Here is a 22871-nt window from a genome sequence, read left to right as displayed (position 1 = left end):
TCTTCTCCACAGCTTTTTGAGGCCTTTTTCTCGATGGTGATGACTGAGCCATCGACACACTTCAGCAACAGAAGCAAAACTTTGTACTTTTGTAACTTGCAATTCCTAATCTTGATTGGATCAGGAAAGTGTAATTACTACTGTCTGTGCAGATAAGTATGATGTTCTGACTCTCTTTTTCTTGAAATGCTGCCATGAGTCAATATGAATCAGTTTGTGTAATATAGTCTGACTGTATTGTTACCATCTGAGATATATACATTATGGTATTCCCATACCGGGAGTTGAACCCGGGCCACCTGGGTGAAAACCAGGAATCCTAACCGTTAGACCATATGGGACACATTTCCTCGACAACATGACATGACATGACATGAAATCACGATTTGATTTAAAAAAAACTATTTAAAAATTAGAAGTAGTAGAAACCAGTTTGGCTTATTGGCTTGCCATATGTTTTATCAACGATGTACTGTATCTATCCTGTGCTTTAGAACTGTCTATCTTTAGACTGGTTCCTCCACCACTTCTGGTTTGCAGGGATTTAGAGCGTCTGACCTTTTGTTCTGCCCTTCTCCTCAGTTCACCTGGGCCTCGCAGAGCACACCCGGCTGACGGCTCCAGCTTCGGATTTTAGGACAGATAGTAGTACACATGAAAACACATGAACCAGTTCTGCACTGCCCCGCGCTGCAGGAGAGACACACACATGGTTGTTTGTCTTTCTGCAAACACGCCAAAGTGTACTCTTCAAATTTCATCTTCATTTTGTCCTGTTTCTGTATTTTGATTACCGGGTTTTCAACTGAGTCGCCTGAAGTATTTGGTTTCTAGATCAGTAACCATTGTAACACATTTTGAATGGTTACTGAACACCTGCTAACATCTGAAGTTGGCTGGTGCATAAGACCTTCAAACGTACAAGGGATATTCAACATGTAGTCCTTTGCTGTAAAATGATATGTTTACACCAGGGATCATAGAGAAATGGCATTTCAATCCGATCCTTGTGCTGTTCATAGCAGAATTTACGATAAAGTTGAATTTGTATCGGCCCTACATCGGTAGCGTTAGTTAAACCAAAGATTCCATCATAAATCTGATTGAATGCTCATTGAAAGATAAGAGTGATAAAGGGTAGAAATAATTTAATATAGTGCTTTTTAAATAATTATTAAAATAGTTTCCTGGCAAAAAAGGGTGAATGAATAACAACAAAAACAAAATAAACAAATATCGGTATTGGCTATCGGCTAGATTGTTGTTTTGAAAATCGCTATCGGCCAAGAATTTCCATATCGTTGCATCCCTAGTAATTATCCCAATAAATATCAAGTTAGTTTAAAGTGTTATTTGCTATTGAGTCTTTATTATTATTATTCCAATTATTAAAGTTATTATAATAATTGTAACCATTATTAATAGTATGTATTTATACATTATGTATTTATTTTTATCATAATGATCAAGGTCATTGTAATTGTATTTAAGGATCTAATGCGTATGAGCTCTTTTCGTGCGGCGCATGCGCAGTGAGCAGCTGAGGTGAACCTGACAAGAAGCTTCACTCGTGTTTTTCCGGGGATGTGACGCCACAGCCTGGACACAGTAAGTATTTACAACCAATGGCTGCTTATTTCTCCGGGTGTGTTCCAGGACCGGAGCTACGGTCCGGCTCGGCCCCGACACTGGTGCAGTAACCCGGGTCAGAGGCTGGGCTCCCTCGCCCCCCTCTCCCTCTCGCTAGCCGCCACACCAGCTAACTCCAGGTAGCCTAACGTGCTAACTGTTTACTTGGCTTGAATCAGTCCGCACTTTAAAACCACACAACCGCTGACCAACAACCCGCGTGTATCACAGTTGTGCTGAGTTTTCCAGCTGCTCCCTACCAGAGGAAAGCGGTTCAGACATTAATGCGCAGTGGAACTGAACGAAGCGAAAAAACAGCCTGATAGCATGCTAGCACGTTAGCAAGCCCTCGGTGCTAGCTGATGTTTTTTAGTAGCAGGTAGCTAAGCAATCCAGTGTCACGTTATATCAGTGACAACTAGTATTTCCGGTTAGGTCCTTCAAAGTAAAATTGTGCGTGAGCAGCTCACATCACGTGAGAGAGTGAGTGATTAATAAAAAAACTTCATATCACATGAATATTAGATTCAGTAGTTGTAGGATACAGGGCTGCAATTGATGATTATTCTCATCTTCAGATTCATTTAATTGTGTCACAGATTCATTTTTTTCTCTATAATCCTTGAGAAAATTGTTCAGTCGCTCGTCTTTATTTCCTTCAACCAACAGCGACCAAATCGACTCCGTAAACGACTGAAACATTAAACCAATTATTAAACATCTTCCAATTCAAATATCTGTTGATCGTTAATTTGAACAATTTCTATTCCGAAACATTCAGACATCACAGACGAACCTAGTTTACGCCATTTGAGAACATTAGTAATAAGGATGGCAAGGACATCAGCCGAGTCAACGCTTCCTCATTTCAATGTCAACATGATCACCTACACACTGCTAGAGGAACGGCGCTGTTCAGACCTGGTATTAACATCTGAATCAGGTGATCCCTGATATTTAAGTTCGGGTGTGAACCTCAGAGGTTCGGGACGCACACATTCTTATATCAGTGAGATCACAAATGTGTGCTGGTCCATTTTGTAGAGCCGCCTGCTCAGCTGATGTCTTCTAACCCAAACTGAAATCGGTATTTGAAGTTTGCCACGTGCCTCAAGATTAACACTGACCACTGACCAAAATGTGGTTAATTGAATTCCAACGTAAAGCTGAACAGGGCCCACTTGCCACCTAGGACCACCTCCAGATGTGGACGGCTGTTAATATCTCTCCTGATCTGATCACACGTGGATGGCTCTCAGTCCAGATGTGAGCGTGGCCGAGTGGATACTCCAGACACATGCTCCTCTCAGGTGTTGCTGAACTCCCTTAATAATAACCTCCACCCCTGCCTTTACTTTTATTAGATGTCTCAAATACCAGGTGGTCCACAGCAGAGGTTTATACCCTCTGTGAAGGTGTTGGTCATTATTTCGTCAGCAGCCTTTGCTTTTATTTTGAAGGTATCAAGTGCTCTTTTCCGGTGGGTTTAGGCCACTCACAGTATCTTGACACAGTTGGATGAACAAACTGCAGCCAGACTGGCGCCGCTAAGCTAACGAGGCAGACACGGACAACTTCTACCAGATTTTACTGCAGCACGAACAGTTCCGTGTTTTTCTAAACTCAGCTGCACACGAGAAACATCCAGATCAGAAGCAGGTCGCTGGTAAGCTGCAGATATTTGTAATATTCCCGTTAAACACTGAATAAGTTCGGTGAAACCTGAGTGTTTGTAGTTCATGCGTTTCTGCCAAACAGACTCTGAACCGCTGAAGTGTCCACACACTGTAAATACACTGAGGAATAGAAGGTAAATGTATTTAATTCCAAGTTAAAGTCATGCATTCACAATAGTACTCATATACTCGTATGACGGTATAATTAGAAGATTTAAGTAAAGTATTTCGTTTACTAGCCTTGAATATGTGCTCAGTATATAATTAGATCAGTATTACTCATGTCGTATTGTGTTCATATCATTTAACTGTTGTTTGGCTGATGTGAAAGTATTTTGTAAGCCTTTTCATAAGGCCAAAAATGACTTACCTCGATTACTTGATTGCTTATTACCTCAGCCAATGTGGTCATGTTTCACCCATGTTTGTTTGTTTGTTTGTTTGTTTGATTGGAAGTAATGAACAGTTCTGGGGGAATGATGTGTGCACCACTTTAGGGAAGAACCCACTACATTTTAGTGCAGGTCCCGTTTTCCATCTGGTTTCTGTTTCATAAATATTTAGCTTTTTTCAACATTTCAATAGTTTCTCAATTTCTGGTGACATAATGTGTAAATATTGATAAACATACAACTATGTATATTGTTGACATCTGAGACTTTGTTCAATCAAAGAAAATGTTATGTTCTAAACACATTTATGTTAGTCAAAACTCAGTCACATTTCCTCTGGACCTTGACAATGCTTGTGTTGTCAGAAAAATAGTTGGCAGCAAATATCCAGCAACGTCACAAATCTGAAGCCATGAATCGTTTGTCAAAGTTGACAAGTGATTTTCTGCCAGTCAGCTTATTGTGTCAGTTGTCCTTCTATATGCTGTTGGATTGTTTAATTCAACCAAAGCATAAGCATGTATAAGTGGCTCATTAGCTCTGCATGTCAAAATCTATAAAGTTACAAAGAGATACAAGCACCTAAAAGTTTGAATAAGTAACAGCACCTCAGTATTAAGTAAATGTCTTTACTTACTTTCCTCCTCTGTTGACAGCTCATCTTGATTTGCTTTAACAATACTATACTAACATGAAGTTACAATCAGTCTCAACACTAAGACAGAATTAACAAATGAGATTGTGATATGATATAAGAACTTCTCAGAATTACACTATACACACACTCTAAAACAGTAATATAAAAAATGGCTCTGTTATCTACTTTCAGATTTTGCCACGTCTCGCTCCGATGATGAGAAGTTTGTGATCTACCTGCTGTACAGCTGAATAGTGTTTCTTCCTGATGATGTGAAACTGAACCAACAACACACAAACTCTCAGAAAGTCCATTCGGGGACACAAACCAAGATGTCTATCGCCAGCACTCCCACCAGCAACGATGCCTGCCTGAGCATCGTGCACAGCCTGATGTGTCACAGGCAGGGGGGCGAGAGCGAGACGTTCGCCAAGCGGGCCATCGAGAGCCTGGTGAAAAAGCTGAAGGAGAAAAAAGACGAGCTGGACTCTCTCATCACCGCCATCACCACCAACGGGGCCCATCCCAGCAAGTGTGTGACCATCCAGAGAACGCTAGACGGACGGCTGCAGGTAGGAATTCAATTGTTTAAGACCTTCTGACCAGCGTTTGTATTTGTCCAGATGGAGGAACCGGCTCATCCTGTTCAGTAATAAACAAGCTGTATCCTCAGTCTTCCAGTAATCTACTTAACCTCATGTTTGACCTCAGCTCTGAGGACAGTGAGTTTACATATGAATTGTCCTCGTTTGCCCTATGTCTGTCCACAGGTGGCGGGACGAAAAGGGTTCCCACATGTCATCTATGCCCGGCTGTGGAGATGGCCCGACCTGCATAAGAATGAACTGAAGCACGTCAAATACTGCCAGTTTGCCTTTGACCTCAAGTGTGACAGTGTGTGCGTCAACCCCTATCACTATGAGAGAGTGGTGTCTCCAAGCATAGGTGAGTAACAGAGAGGTTATCAGTGGGCGTCTTTAAATATTGATAAGACATTTGGATTGTCAGTAACCTGCTCCACGTCTTTCTTTCCTTGGCCCACAGACTTGTCAGGACTGACCCTGAACAATTCTGGATCCAGCTCAGGAATGATAGTAAAGGATGAGTACGATTTTGACGGACAGCCGAGTTTGCCCTCCTTCGACGGGGGGCACTCCTTCCAGACCATCCAGCACCCCCCATCTGGCAGCCGGCCGGTCCCCTCTGAGGCGTTTGCAACCCCAAACCTGCTCCCACCTGCTGAGGCCTCCACGTCCGCCTCATCATCGTCCTTCCCCGCCATCGCTGCTGGATCAGGCGGTAAGAGACAGTTGAAAAACCTCCTGCATATTTATACGTGTCTGTAATTTATCAATGTAAGACTTAAAAGTTTGAGTTCTACTTCTGTTATGTGAATTGCTGCTGTGAGACTTGACGCAGACGACAACAGTATATTTGTGTTTGTGATCTCTTATCATCTGTTCATCTCCCTACTTCTCTTTTCTCTTTCTCGTCAGGTGCCAGCTCCACCTGGTCCAGGGGCAGCAGTTTCACCCCAAACACGCCGCACCATACCAACGGTCATCTACAGCACCACCCTCCTATGCCAAATCCAACACACTATTGTAAGTACACTGTTACGCCACCTGTACATTAATAGAAAACATACACACTTATTTTTTTAAGCTGATGATATCTGTTGTGTTTGTTTCTCTCAGGGCCGGTGCACAATGAGCTCGCCTTTCAGCCGCCTATATCCAATCATCCAGGTGAGACCTCACAGTCCTCCGGGACATGAACCTTGTACAGAATCAGGCCTGATTTGACAAAAGCCCCTCCACGGATCTGACAAACAGTGCAGCCCATTTCTGATCCACTCTTAGTTTATCCACAAAGTACCCTTGTTGATTTAGGTATGAGGTTTGGTATTATTTGCGATAGATATGCTCACTCTGATGGCAATTGTTGTTTGGCATAATATTATATTTACAAGTTATTTTATGTTCTAGCAAGTTCGGTTGAAAAAGCTTCGCAGGACTTCGAAATACTATATCTGTCAGTATGTTTTCATTATTAAATCACTTAAAGAAGCTACATGTAATGTATTTTGTTATCGCTACGGAGAGAATCGTTGCAAGTTAAGTGTAGAACTCTTTTCTTTTACTCATCAAAAGCTGTTGCCAGCAGTGGAGAGCAGAGGCGATGTTCACTCTTGTTTGCTCCCATTTCTACTGCACCTCTTTTCAATTGAATGGCTAGTTGGCATGCTAACCAGCTAGCCACAGGCCGGCTCACTGATCTCACAACTTTGCAATTGCAAGTCATAGAAGTGTCCAGTCTGGCTTGAAAAAGCATTGCTGGTTCAGATGATGCATTATAACCTCATGTCTTGTAAATGCGATGATGGCTGCAGCTCATTGCATTCGACCACCACTACCCGCTCCCGGCAAGAAAATCACATCCAGCAGAAGAGAAAGCTAAATTGTATTGGTGGTTTTGGTCAACTGTCAACTTCTAGTTCTTTATTTTAGTCATCACACTCCCGTGAATCTGAAATGTTGCTTGTTTTTTTCAGTATATAAACATTATTAGAAAAAATAAATCATAAAAGTTTAATAAGATGTTTTTCATGCAGACCAAGGGGAAACACTGTTTCGTTTCCAGTCATGATTTCTCACATCAGCTTCTTCCCTCTGTTTCAGCTCCTGACTACTGGTGTTCCATTGCCTATTTTGAGATGGACGTTCAGGTGGGGGAGACGTTTAAAGTTCCCTCTTCTTGCCCCATCGTGACAGTGGACGGTTATGTGGACCCGTCGGGAGGCGACCGGTTCTGTTTGGGTCAGCTCAGTAACGTACATCGCACTGAAGCCATCGAAAGAGCCAGGTGGGTCACACAAGCGAGTATCTGTAAATATGTTTCTCCGGATGTGATTTACGTATGTATGTCAGTGATGTGTTAAGTGTAGGGATGCACCGATATATCGGCCGAACATCGGTAGCGGCCGATATTCGCCTCGTTTACTGATATCGGCTTATCGGTAATAAACTTGACTTTCACCGATATCATTGGCCGATGTTCATATTTGTGGTAAAACCGCTGGGCACGTGCCGCGGCTGGGGGAGCAGTCGCTCCGTCGCCCTCCTCTCCGCGCCGCCGGAGGCTCAGTGTGCGGCACCGGGAGGTCCTCATCCGGTGGCACCTCACGGCGCCGGCGCGGAAGGCGGGGAGGGGACTGGGTACGCGGTCAGCGGCGGCCACTCTGGACGCGTGTCGGGCCCTTCTCGCGGATCACCTCAGCTACGGCGACAGCTGGGGGAACCCTCCGGCTGGCGCCTAGCAGCTGACTGAGAACTGGTGCGGACCAGGGGAATCCGACTGTTTAATTAAAACAAGCATCGCGAAGGGCCACGGTGGGTGTTGACGCGATGTGATTTCTGCCCGACACTCAAAACAGGTCAAACTGAGGAGGGCTTGTTAAGTTATCTTGACTCACGCAGTGTAACTTGGCGTAAAAAGTATGAGCGTAGCGTCTGTTTAAGTACTTTATTCTCATGTGCACCGGCTCTATTCATCCGTCTCATGCACAGGTAACGAGGGAATTGACAACATGCGTTATAAACACAGAAGCCGTAACACAGCTAATAAACGGGCAATACTGCTACCGTAAATCAATGAGAAGAGCGTTCTCTATAATGATACTTTAACAGGGCTGTTTTAGACAGGGTAAAAAAGTGCTGTTTTAAATTATCCTTGTGGTATTTTGACCAAAATATGTTACAGACATTTCATTAAGATCCCAAGGAACCATTTCAACTTGCGGTAAAATGGGCATAATATGTCTCTGTTAAATAAAGTTTAGTTAAATCAGAGATTGTTTCATAAATCTGATTCAATTTGTGCTCATTAAAAGATAAGAGTGATGAATAGGGCTTTTTAAATAATGATTTAATTATTTTTCTGGCACAAAAGGGTGAATGAATAACAACAAAAAGAAAATAAACAAATATCGGCTATCGGCTATCAGCCAGATTGTTATTTTAAATATCGGTATCGGCCAAGAATTTCCATATCGGTGCATCCCTAGTTAAGTGTACAAGCTACTGGATGATCTGAATTTCCCACGGGATTAATAAAGTATCCATCTATCTATCTATCTATCTTTCTATCTATCTATCTATCTATCTATCTAAGCTCCGACTGTCAAAATGATTTGAATTTAAAAGCAGAACAATCCCTACTGCAGGCAGACGGATTTGGTAACACTTGACATTTTTAGGTGCGTTTGTAGTCACATCCAGGTAATATTTTCTGACAGTAAATCACCACTTCCATCTGTTTTGGTGTGTTTTAACTAGGACGTGACCGATTTTACAGGTGGGTCGATAAAATCGTTCAAATTGAGACTTTGACAAACATCTGCATTTATGAATTTAAGAATAAGCAATGCAGACAAGATGTTCATTTGTATTTATATTTTATCCTCAGGAATTTCTTACTTCCTTTCTATTCACTCCTCCTTTACACTACATTCAGTTTAACTAAAGATACCTTTATTCCTTATTTCCCTCTTTCACAGGCTTCACATCGGTAAAGGGGTCCAGCTCGAGTGTAAAGGCGAGGGAGACGTGTGGGTGCGATGCCTCAGTGACCACGCTGTGTTTGTCCAGAGTTACTACCTGGACAGAGAAGCGGGCCGGGCCCCCGGAGACGCTGTTCACAAAATCTACCCCAGCGCATACATCAAGGTAGGATCGTGGGGTTCACTCCTCGTACAAGATTTATCCTGTTACAAACTCCCTGGACTGTAAAAAGAGGACATCGCTCAGGGTTGACATCTCATAAAATGTTTATTTGTCTCGTGGGAAGCAGCTGACATCACTTTCTACTCCATCTACTCAGACACTCCAACGGTTTCTGATAATACACTTGAGCTGTCGTTGTGTCTTTCTCCCTGATTCACAGCCCCTGCTGGTATTTACATCACCTAGCTCCTGTGCAGGGGGCTAATTGCTGCTCCATGTACAGTATTTAAAGCTTCTTCTCTCCTGCCAGGTGTTTGACCTTCGACAGTGCCACAGACAGATGCAGCAGCAGGCGGCCACAGCTCAAGCAGCAGCAGCAGCTCAGGCAGCAGCTGTGGCTGGAAATATACCTGGACCTGGATCAGTAGGAGGCATCGCTCCAGCTATTAGTAAGATACAGAGACTGCACATACAGATACACATTCACACACAGACAGTGGGATAGTTATAAGGCTTATGATGCAGTGAGGATCTTAATTACTGCCAGTGAGTAATGTACATACAGATAGCTGCCGTCATTGCTCCAAAATTGTTAATTTCACAGACACAATGTTTTTATTGGAGAAAGAGGTTAATAGCAGGAGGGCAACCATTGAGAAATACCCAACACAGTTTGCTGAAGCACAATTTGACATCTTCAAATAGCTTGTTTTGTCTTGGCCAACAGTCTATTAACAACAATATCCATAAAATAATATTCCATTTGTAGTTTCTTGTAGAAGTAGGCAAAATGTACATTTGAGAAGCTGGAACCAGAAAATATTTAGCAGATTGTTTTGAAAGACAATCTCTTGAAATGGTGCTTAAATTGCACTTAATTAACTCACATTTACTTGAATATTCCCTTAAATATATATGAATGGCACATCTGGTGTTAGGTTTATCAGATATACTGCATCACATGACCGGATTGTGACTCTTTCTCTCCTCCCCCCCCCCTGCTCAGGTCTGTCAGCGGCGGCCGGTATAGGGGTAGATGACCTGCGGAGGCTGTGCATCCTGAGGATGAGTTTTGTTAAGGGCTGGGGACCAGACTACCCCCGCCAGAGCATCAAGGAGACCCCATGCTGGATCGAGATCCACCTGCACAGAGCTCTCCAGTTACTGGACGAGGTTCTGCACACGATGCCTATAGCAGACCCTCAACCACTGGACTAAACTGTTTCTAACTGCAGCAGTGTACTGAACCAGTGTAAGAGCCGTGAAGCTGTGACACTGAAACTGTCCCACATGAGAAAAATCCTTTGAGGTGTGTTTGAGGCTCTGGGAGGAGAAGTAAATCCAGTCACACCAAAGCCATATATGAAAGATATGTTCACCTATATTTCTGATAGATGGCTTTGAGTTGTGATTGTGAGAGTAGATGAGATATCACAAGTAGCTGCAGTCCTGAAGCACCACAACATGCACATCGAAGACCTGCAGGTCCCATTAAAACTGGGATGTTACACAGACTAATCATCGTCCCAGTAGTCAAAACCATCAACGACTGACAGGTATAGGAGTCAATGAACAACGAGAACATGTGAGCGCTGTGCAGCTGTGGGATGAGACGCCGCACACAGAGCCTCTCGTATCTAGTGTCTGCCGCTGCCTTTCTGCCCATCACCTCTCTGCAGCTGTTACACTGATCTACACCTGGGAGGACGAGCGAGTTCAGTCATGTCGTCAGGATGAACAGAAAATCACTCGCGCTCTGAGCGGCAGGGATCTCTGCTGGATGTCTCGCTGATCGCTGCCTCTCAGCCCACGGGGACCAGCCTGCTGGATCAGGTCGTTCACAGACATCCACTAACGTCAAAGAACGTGCGGCACTGAGATTCTGGTTACATCCATATTACTATGGTTTCATTTAAAAAAGCATCAACTCTGCTACCAGGCGTCCACACTACTCTGGAGTGCTCGAGCTGCTAAAACAGAAGTTCAGATATCCTGCTGACTCTGTTTTAGTTTGAAAACTCTGGTTTCAGTCTGGTCGGGGAAAACGGTGATGTTTGGAAAGTTGACACAGTCGCTTGTCGATCGGGTATTTTTGGTCACGACGTAGCCTTCGCTGTAGTAGTATGGATGAAGCTGTATCACAGGGCAAGGGACATGGTTTATCAATTGTCTCGTCCAGTCTGCTGGAGTTTATCCACGTTTGTTAAAATGTAGGTTTTCTCTAATTTTAATTATTTTTTACTTGTATTCGTTTAGATTTTATTGAGTTTTATCTTCAGGCACACCTGACAGCCTGTACACATACATTTTTAATCGGTGCAGCCCACGGTCTTGATCCAGGTCTCTTGTTTTAGTTGGTTTACAGCGGTGTGAGGATTTTTACCAGTTTCCCAGCAATATTGATATATTTTATTGGTTTTTATTTTTGTTACTTTTATTAATTGCGTTATATTTTTGTAGCACTTTACTTTTTTTTCCTCTTGATTTGAATGAAATAACCTTTATTTTGTGACATGAATAATAAGGGAGGGAATAAGTTGGCGTATAGTTGACATAGGATTGTTAGCAGCGACAACATTATAATGCAATCGTTTAAAAAAAATACAAATAATCAGTTTTCACTCTAGACATTTACACTAATCTTTAGGGATTCTTTGAGTTGTCATTTTTCTTATTGATTTGCAGTTTTTTTCTGTTTAATCCATGTAAATAACTTTGTTTTTTAAATGCACGTCGATATTTGCATGAACTTTTAAACGCAAATAGATCTTTTTATCCCCACTCCTGTATTTGGCATGGGGTGCTTCACTCTGCCTGCATTAGATGAGGAAACTGGATGAGTTGAAGAGGAGAACATAAACACAGAGGGAAGCTACATAGCCACAATTCATGTAAATGATTGAATTTGATTATAAAATCTCAACTTTTTAGCAGCAGAGCTCTTACAGAAAATGTCTCCCAAGATCAAATTTTGTAAAAATGAAGCAGCTCCTTCAGTAAAATGAGTTCAAACATATAGTCTCTTTCTGTGCTTATGTTGTAACGGGTAACACAAGATTTGATATTGATTTCAGCACGAGTGCCCTGTGCTGCATGTGATACCCTTTGTTACACTGCTTTTAAAGGCTTCTCTCATAGAATACACAGTGTCATTTACATACAAATGCTTCATTCATTCTCCTCTTGTTGAGACTCGCAAACATCCGATCATGTTCGATATTTTATACTCCAAGTCTTTTTTTTTTGCACACTGTTTTTGTTGGTTAGAGCGACAGAGTATTGGGGCCATATCGTAGAGATGAAATTCAGGTATTTTGAGAATACTATTACTAGAAAATGGTCTTGACTGATAGAAAAATTTTAACTTAATGAGGAAAAAAGGTTGTATTAGCATAATAAAGGAAATACCCAGAGAGGAGAACTCGTGCTCTCCAGAGTTCCACTTCTTATGGATCCAAAACCATCCAATTGTTTTGATAAACTACGAAACCTCTTTGAATATCAGGCAATGTAACCAACGATATTCTCCTCTGAGAAGAAACAAGTTCCTCCAATTTGTTTGGTTCTTTCTTCGGAATAGACTCTTAATTTCTCACGCAATCTTTTCAAAGTCCTGAAACTTATATCGTGGTGCTGATGTGACAATAAATTCAAGATTTAGTTATTTCAGATAATTGTAGTATAAGTTGCTCCACGTTCTCTTATTAACAGACAGGATGATAATCTCATATTCCTCAAAAAGGACTAAAATTAGTTTTATCCTCATAAAATAACTATTATTAAAATAACTAATATTATTCTCAAAGTCTGGGTTTTTCCCCTTTAAGTGGCCCTAATCCTCCATTGTAAGTCACTGTTGACTTACATTTGTTCTAGGTTAAGTTTGGGTCTTTTCATCAGAGGACATTTTTAACGTTTGTTTCCTGCCGAGTGATTCTTCATGTCCTCTGTTCCATTCTCCTGTTTCACTAAAGCTAATCATTGTACAAGGAGTTTCTACATCAGGGAAGAAAAGAGTCAACGCTTGAGGTTTATTCACATAATTATGCATCTGATTTATCGAGTGGCAGGAAGAGAGGTATTTGAAAGAAATGAGGCCGAACTCTGGAGAAACTGTTATATCCTGTTTGACTTTGCGCTGGACAGAGGTTTTCTATTAGTTGCCGTTATTAGGAGCCTGAAGACACAGTTGGGATGAACTGATGTTGACTACTATGACAGATGAATTTTACCTGTATTTCTTATGTGAAAGACTATAATTAAACATGGCCTGATATTCTCTGAGTGGTGTTCATTTTCTCAACAAAGTCACACGTTTACACAGTTTAAAGTAACCCTAATTTATTAGTCATGTTTTTTAAGCCATCGGCTCTCTGCTGCTGCTCTGGTTCAATGTTAACTTCCTAATTTTAGAAATTACTATTACTAATTACTATTAGAGCTTGTAAATTCTGACAAATTATAGGAATGTTAATGTTAAATGTTAATAAATGAATGTATTTAGCTAATAATGCAGGCCTCGCTGTCCTGGCTTTTTCCTATAATTCTTTGACCAGTATTTGGAATGGATGTTAAATGTTATCCTGTATCCACCAGAAAACTGAACTCAATAAATGGCACTAAATAATAAATGGTAGAGGAATTTTGATCTAAGACTGAGAACCACAGTCAGAAACAGGGGCACCGCAAAGGATCATTTGCAAACTTCAGATTAGAACATGGAAAACACTTGACATAACGAATCACAGCAGTCGGAGGTGGCTTTAAATGAAACAGTCTTTAATAAGTAACTTTAATATCAGAAAAATAAAACTCTTAAATTCTCTTTACAGCAAATATATATCAGTGCTTTGGCCGCAATAACTTAAAAGGCCGTTATAAAATATAGTCTGCTTTTAAACTCCTGACTCAATTTGAAGAATTTATATGCCATAAGACTCCCCCCACATATACAAAACAATAGTGTAGTAAAATTTGCAAATACTTTGAACTGTTGGTACAGCTGAACAATGTCATTTCATATAGATAAACTAAGATAAAGTTTACAGTATACCGTTCAGTATTCGATGGCGTACAGAGACGTGACAGGCAGCTTGAATCCTTGGCCTTTTTACAGTTGCAGTGTGATGTTTTACATTGGCTTTACATTATGAAGACATGCTCGTGATGCACATTCCATTTTCCACTAGGTTAAAACTGCTGCTATCCATATTATCAATACTGTGAACTAAGAACTAGACTACAAGCCGATAGCGTTAACACTCTCCTGCAACCTTTCTGAGTTTCCTACTCGCTGAATCACTCAGAGAAAAAGTAGAAATAAAAAAAAATAAAAAATCTTATTGTAAACATTTTAATATAGATATATTTATGTATATATTTGAAATGTAACAAAATAAAAATAAGATCTGTATATTTATCAGTCATTAACAGTAATATGATATAATACATACACAAAATTGTCAATAGATTCTTGTGAAACTGGGGGCCGACGGGATATTGCATTCCCTCAGAGAGAGCAAAGAAGATCGTCCCTTTGTAGAGAGGAGTGAAGAAAAGGGACGGCTAGATGACACGAGGGCGCAGACGCTGGGGGGGGGGGGGGGGGTTTGCACTTTACGGACTCGTTGAGTTCCGTTTCCCCAAGAAACCCCAATCATACATGTTAGAGAAGGATATTTACGAAAACAGAGCTAAGCGATGAAGTGGCTCCCAAAAACTGTTCACAGCTGGAATGCTTGAGGGACCGTGGGTCCAGAGTCCACACTGTAAAGCAACAATATTGATCTGATGTAGTGTCAGTGGAGTTCAAGATGAAAATCATTCCAGCTGCTTCCCCTTTTTGTGAAATGTCCCAACAACTCATTAACTCCTGTAAAAACAAGTCATGGGGAACAGTGGAGATTAAAGCTAAAGTTTGAGATGATTCCCACCGATTTGTACCTTTTCAGGAAGAGAAGTGGACACACGTACATGTTTAAGAGGGAAACAACTAAATTCTCAATGTGTGTGGAGTCCCAACTAGCGGATAGCATGGAAAAGGCTGAGCTTCGTTGGGCCAAAGACAACAGGGAAGGAGCTGATGCAACATGGAGCTGAAGAGTCTCATCAGTGCCGTAAAGCAAGCGAGGAAGTTTAACCCCGTTTGAAATGCAGGAGAAAAAAAATGATTGGGAATCACCGGTGAAAAGGTTGTTTGAGCTCTGTAAAGAAAATCCGGACTTTCATTTATCCAGTGCTTCCTCCGGTGGTTACATACTGAGACGGTTTTTGCATAGGCCTGGAAGATGGCAAAAAAAAACTTTAACCAAATGAAAACAGACTAAAGTGATGCGATTAGGGGGTCGGCCATTTCAATTGTGCATCCAAATGGAATTATTGTTGCAGACTGCTTACCAACAAGGACACAAAATGGCTGTGACGAGGCGGCCACAGGGTGGCGCAGTCCGAGAGAAACATTCAAGTGAAAGAAAAGGTTACAGCCTGTCTGTACAGTACAGGGACTTGTTCCACATCACTTCAGAGTTTCATACATTATCAGCTCTTTTGGCTCCCAGGCGAGGATCAAGTATTAATTATGTAACTATCTAATAAAGTAACTAATGCAGGGGAGGAGGAATGTTACTAAAAAGGTACAAAGCCGCATAGTTTCCCAAACCATGATTAAATCAAGATGACTAAAATGTCCCAAAAAAACTGAGAGGTGACAAATATAGGAAAATGGGAGTGTTTGGTGTTGAGGGAAAAATAAGCTGTTTTAGGCCAATATGTGTGAAAGGCTCAACAAAAACTGGAAGCAACAGAAAACCCCTTGGTGATAATCTTTGTTCCACGAAGATGCGTTTAAGAGATTGAACTTTAAGACTTCAGTCAGTCGGCTTGTGTTCTTTCAAGCCGGGATCTGGATTAGATTTATAGGTAACGTCATCAGCTAATTACAGGCTTTCCAAAAAAAGGCCACAAGTTTGTTTTAAGACGGAGCGACGCTGTGGGTCCGCTCGACCAGTTGTTTTCTTTTTGTTTACTTAGGACAGATTCAGGCACAAGTTTACCGTAAACAGTTAGTAGAAATAGAAAGCAACGTGGCAGTGGTGAGGTGGAGGAACATCCTGGTACTTTACAATAACCTCTTGTTGGTTCCAATCTGAGAGAGAGAGAGAAAAAGTGGCAACGAGAAACAGCCACAGGGGAGTGAACGCTACACAGGTGTGGCTTTAACCTGCTTGGTTTAAAAATGCTGTGTTTTCACACGAATCAATATGTTGGTAATCAAAACTTCTGACTTAGGATCTGTAACATGTAAACATTATTTCTTATTTAAGGTAAAACAAATTCAATTTACCAGCCTGATAATAAGAAAGATAACAAATATCAGTGCCAGAGAGGACCATGTGTAGAATAACGGAGAATGTGAACATATCCAGTTTACTGTGGTCGGCATTCAAATGCTGCGGTAAAAAGAGAATACTATGAATTTATATGTGGGACTCACTGTATGTTAACATGCTTCCCTCGTTTTTTTGCCAGGAGCAAAGTGAATTTAGAGGCAACGGAGCTGGGCCATGTTTCAGCACATGAAAACAAATGTAGCAGCAAAAGTTTAAAAAAGAATCTTTTGAGATATAGACAAATTAATTTAACTCAAAGAGCCAACATAATGGAGTTCAAGATAGAGATTTAAAAGGGTTCAAAGAACATTAAAAAAATATATAAAATGTAGGTAGGCAAAAACTGATAACTAAATGTTTCAGGGAGGAGGAAATTTAAATCAAGATGAGAAAAATAATATTCATATACTTATCCCACCCCACCCGATGCTACACGATGCTAAGAGGGCTCCCGACCAACGTATTGATCAATCAATCAAGGAAGAAGACTTCACAAAAACAGGCACATGAACAGACTCACGAGCCAAACCCATGCCCTAAATACAGATCATTCCTTATTCCACCTACTCTTCCTCACCTGTCAACACCAACTTGGCGAGGACAAACCTAGAAGCTGAATCGGGTCAGTTTTGTAATTTCCCCACACAAATGAGTTGGTAGTGTTGGGGGAGGTTTGATTCCTCCTCAGCCATCGAGGTGAATTGATAAAAAAAATTAAAATCAGATGTTGCGGAGCTGAATGGCCTGTGTGACCGCGGACAGGCACACGGGGCACATGGCTTCTGGACCCTGGCATATCTGGCTGGCACAATCTAGACAGAAGAGGTTATGGCCACAGGGAACCAAGGCAGCGACAACCTGGTTATCCATACAGTGAATACATATCTCCGGTCCCCTCCCCGCCGCCGATCCCAGCCCTGGCCGATAGAGGAGGGAGGAGTCAGGGGGGGAGGAAGAGGAGGCGGTGCTTTCACTGGAGGAGGAGAAGGCCGAGCTGTAAGAGGGGAACCTCTGGGCGTCCAAGGTACCGGCCAAGCCCAAGGGCCCCCGGTGGACGCGCTGGGCCTGAGGGTGCTCCAAGGCTTCTGTCCCAGAGAAGGTCGGGGAGAGCCGGGGCGTCCCAGGCTGACTGGTCTGGAAACATCAATGAAAACAGTTATTACATGTTTAAGATCATGACTTCCTGTTTAGGTCTCAAAACAATTTACCTTCCAATTGATGCAAAGATAAAAAATATTATCTGTATTTGTAATAGCATTACTTCTATTTCATACAAAAAAAAAACCACACTGACTACAATAAAGGATAAAAATGTTAAAACTCACATGTTTTAGTTTTTCTTTTGACTTGGTTCTAATACGTTTCTGTTGAGTGTCACCTACCTGCGTCTGAAGGACGTCGAAGACCTGCAGGGGTTGCTGGTCCACAAAGGAGCTCCAGATGGGGGGCTGTGCAGCAGGGTGCGACGCTTGGGCAGTGGATATGGTTAATGCGTCGAATCCCGAGGAGCTGCCGCCAACTCCCAGGCTGACCAGGTCCTCAGACCCCACAGGGAGAAGGCTCTCGCCGAACCATAGGGCCGTGCTGCCAGCATTACTGTTGTTGTTGTTGTTAGCGTTGGCATTAAACTGACAGGTGGGGCTGAAATCTGCCATCCTGTTACCGTTCCCATAGAACGAATCGGCCGAGCTGGAGCCGCTGCCCAGCGAACTGGAGCTGTCATTGCGGTAGTTGGAAGACATCCTGACGCCACTGTTGATATTGCTATTGATTTGCTGAGTACCGTTGACGCTCAACGACACCAAGCTGCTGCTGCCGCCGCCGCCGCCAGCACCGCCCGCCGATGTGGATGCACCTGCATTAAGCCAACCAGCCTTTCCCAACCCAGCTGCTGCAGCAGAATGCTCAAAGCTGACGTCTGTCCCATTGTATTGGAAATCGTTGTTGTCGGCACCTGGAGCCTCAATACCCACCGCGCCGGTCCCAGTGCGGAGGGCAATGTGCGCCTCTATCTCCTCTCTCGCCCGGTCCACATTCTCCGGCATCCCGGTGACCTCGAACACGGGCTCTTTGTCTCGACTCGGTGTCACGATGTAGGTGTGGGTCTGCTGCTGAATGCGTTTGATGGTTGCCCCTGAAAGATATGAGCAGACAGAGATTCTCATACTTTAACACACGGTCACACGGCTACATCAATGTGCACCACTGAAATGAGTTTGACACACATTCAGCGTGACCATACTGGAAAAGATATACATCCCAGCATGAACAAATGGCACCAGGGAGCGAAGAAAAGAAGAGTTATGGATTAATCGTCCTGAATAAATTAGAAGATAATCAACAATTTGTATCGACAAAAATATCAAAGTTCCACACTGCCACTTGTTTCTAAGTGGTACAGCTTCTGTTTGTGCTAATATTTCTAATTGCTACCTCAGCCCCTCCAGTCTAATGACACATGGTTGAGAACCGCTGCAGTGCAATTTACAAACCAACCCCAAGGCTTTCTGACACCGAGGTGGAAAAGTCGACAGGGCAATGGGTTAAAGACTCTGTGAGTACTAAATGTAACCTTCTCAGGCTGAGCAGAAAAATAAGCTCCACGCAAATCAAGACAAACGCTGGATTCCATTTATGAATTTCATTTGAATGCTCATAAGGAAGAGAAGGATATTTTACTTTTTGGCATTTCCTGTCCCCCGCAGCTCAAATAAACAGGTTGCCTTATTGGAAATGTTCACTTAAATCTGTGTTACTTTTCACTATCACCATAAATCAGTCTGATGAAGTGAGACTTGTTCTGCTTTCATGAAACACATCATGTGCCTTACATTACAAGTCGGCTTTGTTGGTGCACATTTGTCCACACGTACATGGTTATTTTTAATACTCAGATTGAAAAAAAAAAACGAATTCCCCAATGAGAAATCTTGTGAAGACTCTCAAACAACACAGACAACTTATTTGAATATAGAACGGATTCGAGACTCACCTTTGGGACCCACAACCAGCCCGACCACACGGTAGGGTACCCGCACCTGTAGGGTTGCAACAACAAGAAGTAAGTACATACACTTTAAATAAAAAACACAAAGAAAAATGTCAGAAGCAGAGTTTAATTTTTAAGAAGCCAATGTGTTTTGATGTTTAAGATATACAGCACGTTCTATGATCTACTTCATAAGAACGTCTGACCCGTCTTTCACTCTAAACGCCACTGCGACTCATAATCACGTGCTTGCTGACCTGAATGGTCGTCTGTCCAGGTAGAGTGGGCACCCCGGGGCCGGTCGCTGCGGAGGGAGGGCCCGTCTTGTTCCTGGAAGCTCTGATGAGGGAGAAGTGCTCGGCCGCAGACAGGATCTCCCGCTTGGCCATGGCCACGTCTTCTTTCCGCCCGGTCACGACAAAGACGGGCTGGTCCCCGCGCACCGGTGTCTTGATGTAGGTGTTGGTCTTGGCTCGGAGTGCCTTAATCTTACAGCCTGTGAAAAGCAGCAAAGAGAGCGGAGAGTGTGATTGGTCCCCGTTTTTTAAAGTCTACCACATTTCCATGCACATAATACAAATCGGATTCTCAACTGCTCCAAATTGAGCTTACAGAAAATAACTGCACATTGCAATGTCCCTTTCCACTCACTAATCCCATTATGAAAGTTACATAAGCTTATAAATTAAATATTCCTTTCAGCAGTGGTGGAGAGTCCGGCATCATTACCAGAGCCATTTCCTGTTGTTGTCAACACAACAGCCTGTGCACCCCACCCCCCCCCCCCTCCTTTGAAAAGCGACATCTCACTATTTACCAAACCCATTACACCACTTTGATCGACAAGTCGGTGTACAAGAAGCAGGTGGGAAATGTGGATGCTTGAGGAAAGTCGGAGGTGTTTGGTGGAGCTCTTGGATGCGTCACGGAGCTAACCATAACCCACAGCTGATGTGGCAGAGCAATGGTGACCACCGCTGCTCACCGCGCTCGAGACAAAGCCCAGCCCGGTTCAGCACGGCCAGGAACGGCCGAGGACAAACTAGCCACAGAAAAAAAACACACACGCACGTCACGGGCGAGCCGCCGAAACGAGAGGACACAGAGACGCTTAGTTTCAAAGTTGTGATGTAAACTTTTGTTGAGGATGTTGGGCGAGGGTGGTGTTGACCCAGATAGGAGCGTGTGCTAAACTAGCTAGGCTGCAGCTAACGGTAACAGCTGTAGCTCGGGATGCGAAACCACTTTATATCATCAAACACAAAACTAACAGACACGTGTTAAAACTCACGACACTGGCAGCTTATAGGAAACGTATGTAAGGCAGCGGGCGCTCGTCGATGCTAATGCATGTGACAAGTTAGCTAACGTGTGTCCTCACAAAGCAAGCTCCAATTCAGCAACACGTTCTGTAGCAACTTTCCTAACGTGTCCATAGTTGAACAGTGGTTGACTTACTTTTATACTCTTGCTTACATCTACTTTTCGGCTGCCTGTGTTATTTTCTCGTCCAAGTTCTTGCCCCAACTCCCTTATTAGCAACGTTAGCTCCTGAAGCTAAACCCACCAGGCACAGACAACGAACCCACTCACCCTGCCTGCCCACGATCTCCGCGACGTGCTCGGAGCTTGGCACGGCCACACACTCGGTCGTGTTGACACTCTTTCGTCGGGCCAACAGCGAGGATTCGGCCTCGTATCCAGGCTCCCCGTACAAGCCGGGCGGCAGCTTCTCCATGCTGCCGGACAGTCGCAGGGCGCTGCCGCCAACCGTCGTGTCATCGTGCTCGCCTCCGTTGTACAGCAACACCGTCTCGACGTGCTCCATCCTGGACGGCACCGCGGAGCCACCAGGGCCCGACGACGGGAGGTGGTGGTGGCGTTGGGCCTGTGCTCGCAACGAGCTGCCCGAGGACGATTCGATGGCTGCAGCCACCTCCGGCTCCTCGTCCTCATGCGCCGTCTTCGCGGTGTCTCCCGAGGGCGGCCGGTGCAGAGGCAGGGGCTTCAGGTCCAACACCGTACCGAGGAGGCTGAAGTGAGGCACCGGGGGGAGCTGGTTGTGGTGGTGGTGGTGGTGAAATGAGAGGGTTTCGTCCCCGTGTTCGGGGGTCTGGCTCTGAGAACCGTGGTGCTCGTCGAGGCCCATACCGGCGAAAGCGTGTACTAGCGGCGGTGGGACCTCGGACTCTCCCTCGTCGGCCTCCAGCAAAGACGTGCTACTGGGCATGGTGCAGAACTTGTGTTATATTGCCGTAGAACAGAAGTCAGATTGGAAACGGAGTCGATTTGGTTTTTGTTTTACATTAAAAGAAAAGAAGCGACCAGCGCCTGTTGGTTGAAATGTGCAGCTTTTGTTTTGTCTCTCCGGCTCCCATGCAGCGCTCCTTCCTCTGAGATCCCGCTTTTCCACGCGAGACTTTGCCTTGGGTCAGGCGGGCGTGAATTGAGTCAAGTAGACACACACACACAGGACGCATCGTGCAGGGATGGCGATACTGAGCATAATTCCACCTATCCTTAAAATATACACTCTCTCACTCTGTTAGTTTACTACAATTCAAACTCTTTCCACTTTAAAATAGGGAAATTACACTTCACTCTAATGCTCTGCAGCATTCATGAGATATCCTTCACCAGAAATCTTTTAATCTGAATCAAAGTGATGGACTGAGAGAGGGATAAAATCGTCACACTATTTTATTTATTAGGGCCCGAGCACTGACAGACAGTGAGGCCCTATTGAAATTGTAATGATTATTATTATTTTGCAGGCAGATTAATAACATTTTTTTTTTAAAAATTAAATTCAATTAAATTCAATTAAATAAAAAAAAATAAAAAACTGCGCGTGCACATCCTGCGCAGAAGACCATTGCGCACATCCTGCGCAGAAGCCCACTGCACATATGTGCGAGCACATCCTGCAGAAGCCTACTGCGCACATGTGCGCAGAAGCCCATTGCGCACATCCTGCGCAGAAGCCCAATGCGCACATGTGCGCAGTAGGCTTCTGCAGGATGTGCTCGCACATATGTGCAGTGGGCTTCTGCGCAGGATGTGCGCAATGGGCTTCTGCGCACATGTGCGCAGAAGCCTAGTGCGCAGGAATTGCGCGCGTTTTTTTTTTTTTTATTAATTTAATAACAATTTTATTTTCCTTTTTTTTACATTTTATAACATTGTTCCTGCCAATTTTAAGAGCTCATTTTATTGCCGGCAAGAAGATGAGAAAGAGTGGACTCGAACCCGAGACCTCAGCATTTGGGGACCGTCACTCTACCGACTAGGCCACATCGCCTGCTGATTTATACGAGTAACTAAGCACATTAAGAAGATGGAAATATTATCATGTGTGGGTGTGTCTATATTTGACAGCCTTACTTAGAAGTTACTTTTTATATTTTGGGATTTTAGATACTGGATGATTTAACAT

The 22871-nt window shown here is 43.3% G+C and overlaps 2 protein-coding genes and 1 non-coding gene across 7 annotated transcripts; 1 reads left to right on the top strand and 2 right to left on the bottom strand.

Annotated features, from left to right (window-relative positions):
* Window positions 1-269: 269 nt before the first annotated feature.
* trnae-uuc (transfer RNA glutamic acid (anticodon UUC)) lies at window positions 270-341 on the bottom strand. Its single transcript has one exon. It is a non-coding gene; the product is annotated as a tRNA-Glu (tRNA).
* Window positions 342-1522: 1181 nt separating this feature from the next.
* Window positions 1523-13334, top strand: smad4b (SMAD family member 4b). Of its 5 annotated transcripts, none has more exons than XM_053421471.1 (11): window positions 1540-1608; window positions 2796-2939; window positions 4527-4906; window positions 5105-5279; window positions 5379-5633; window positions 5831-5938; window positions 6032-6082; window positions 7016-7199; window positions 8893-9061; window positions 9369-9507; window positions 10065-13334. In XM_053421471.1, the coding sequence occupies exons 3-11, from the start codon at window positions 4667-4669 to the stop codon at window positions 10274-10276; spliced, it is 1533 nt and encodes a 510-aa protein (XP_053277446.1). In that variant the 5' UTR covers window positions 1540-1608; window positions 2796-2939; window positions 4527-4666; the 3' UTR covers window positions 10277-13334. The 5 variants fall into 5 exon arrangements, with proteins under 5 accessions (XP_053277445.1, XP_053277446.1, XP_053277449.1 ...); XM_053421474.1 differs by lacking the exon at window positions 1540-1608 and adding an exon at window positions 1641-1769; XM_053421473.1 differs by lacking the exons at window positions 1540-1608; window positions 2796-2939 and adding exons at window positions 2963-3295; window positions 3388-3439.
* A 482-nt stretch (window positions 13335-13816) lies between these two features.
* LOC128438769 (RNA-binding protein MEX3B) lies at window positions 13817-21840 on the bottom strand. The gene is made up of 5 exons (XM_053421463.1): window positions 21029-21840; window positions 19693-19931; window positions 19439-19484; window positions 17829-18580; window positions 13817-17580 (listed from the first exon to the last, which is right to left on the bottom strand). Exons 1-5 carry the CDS (start codon window positions 21663-21665, stop codon window positions 17167-17169), a joined length of 2088 nt encoding a protein of 695 aa, XP_053277438.1. The 5' UTR covers window positions 21666-21840; the 3' UTR covers window positions 13817-17166.
* Between the last annotated feature and the right edge of the window lie 1031 nt (window positions 21841-22871).

This window comes from Pleuronectes platessa, chromosome 4 (genome assembly GCF_947347685.1).
Source record: "Pleuronectes platessa chromosome 4, fPlePla1.1, whole genome shotgun sequence".
Lineage (NCBI taxonomy): Eukaryota > Metazoa > Chordata > Actinopteri > Pleuronectiformes > Pleuronectidae > Pleuronectes > Pleuronectes platessa.
This window is presented reverse-complemented; position numbering and strand designations above follow the sequence as displayed.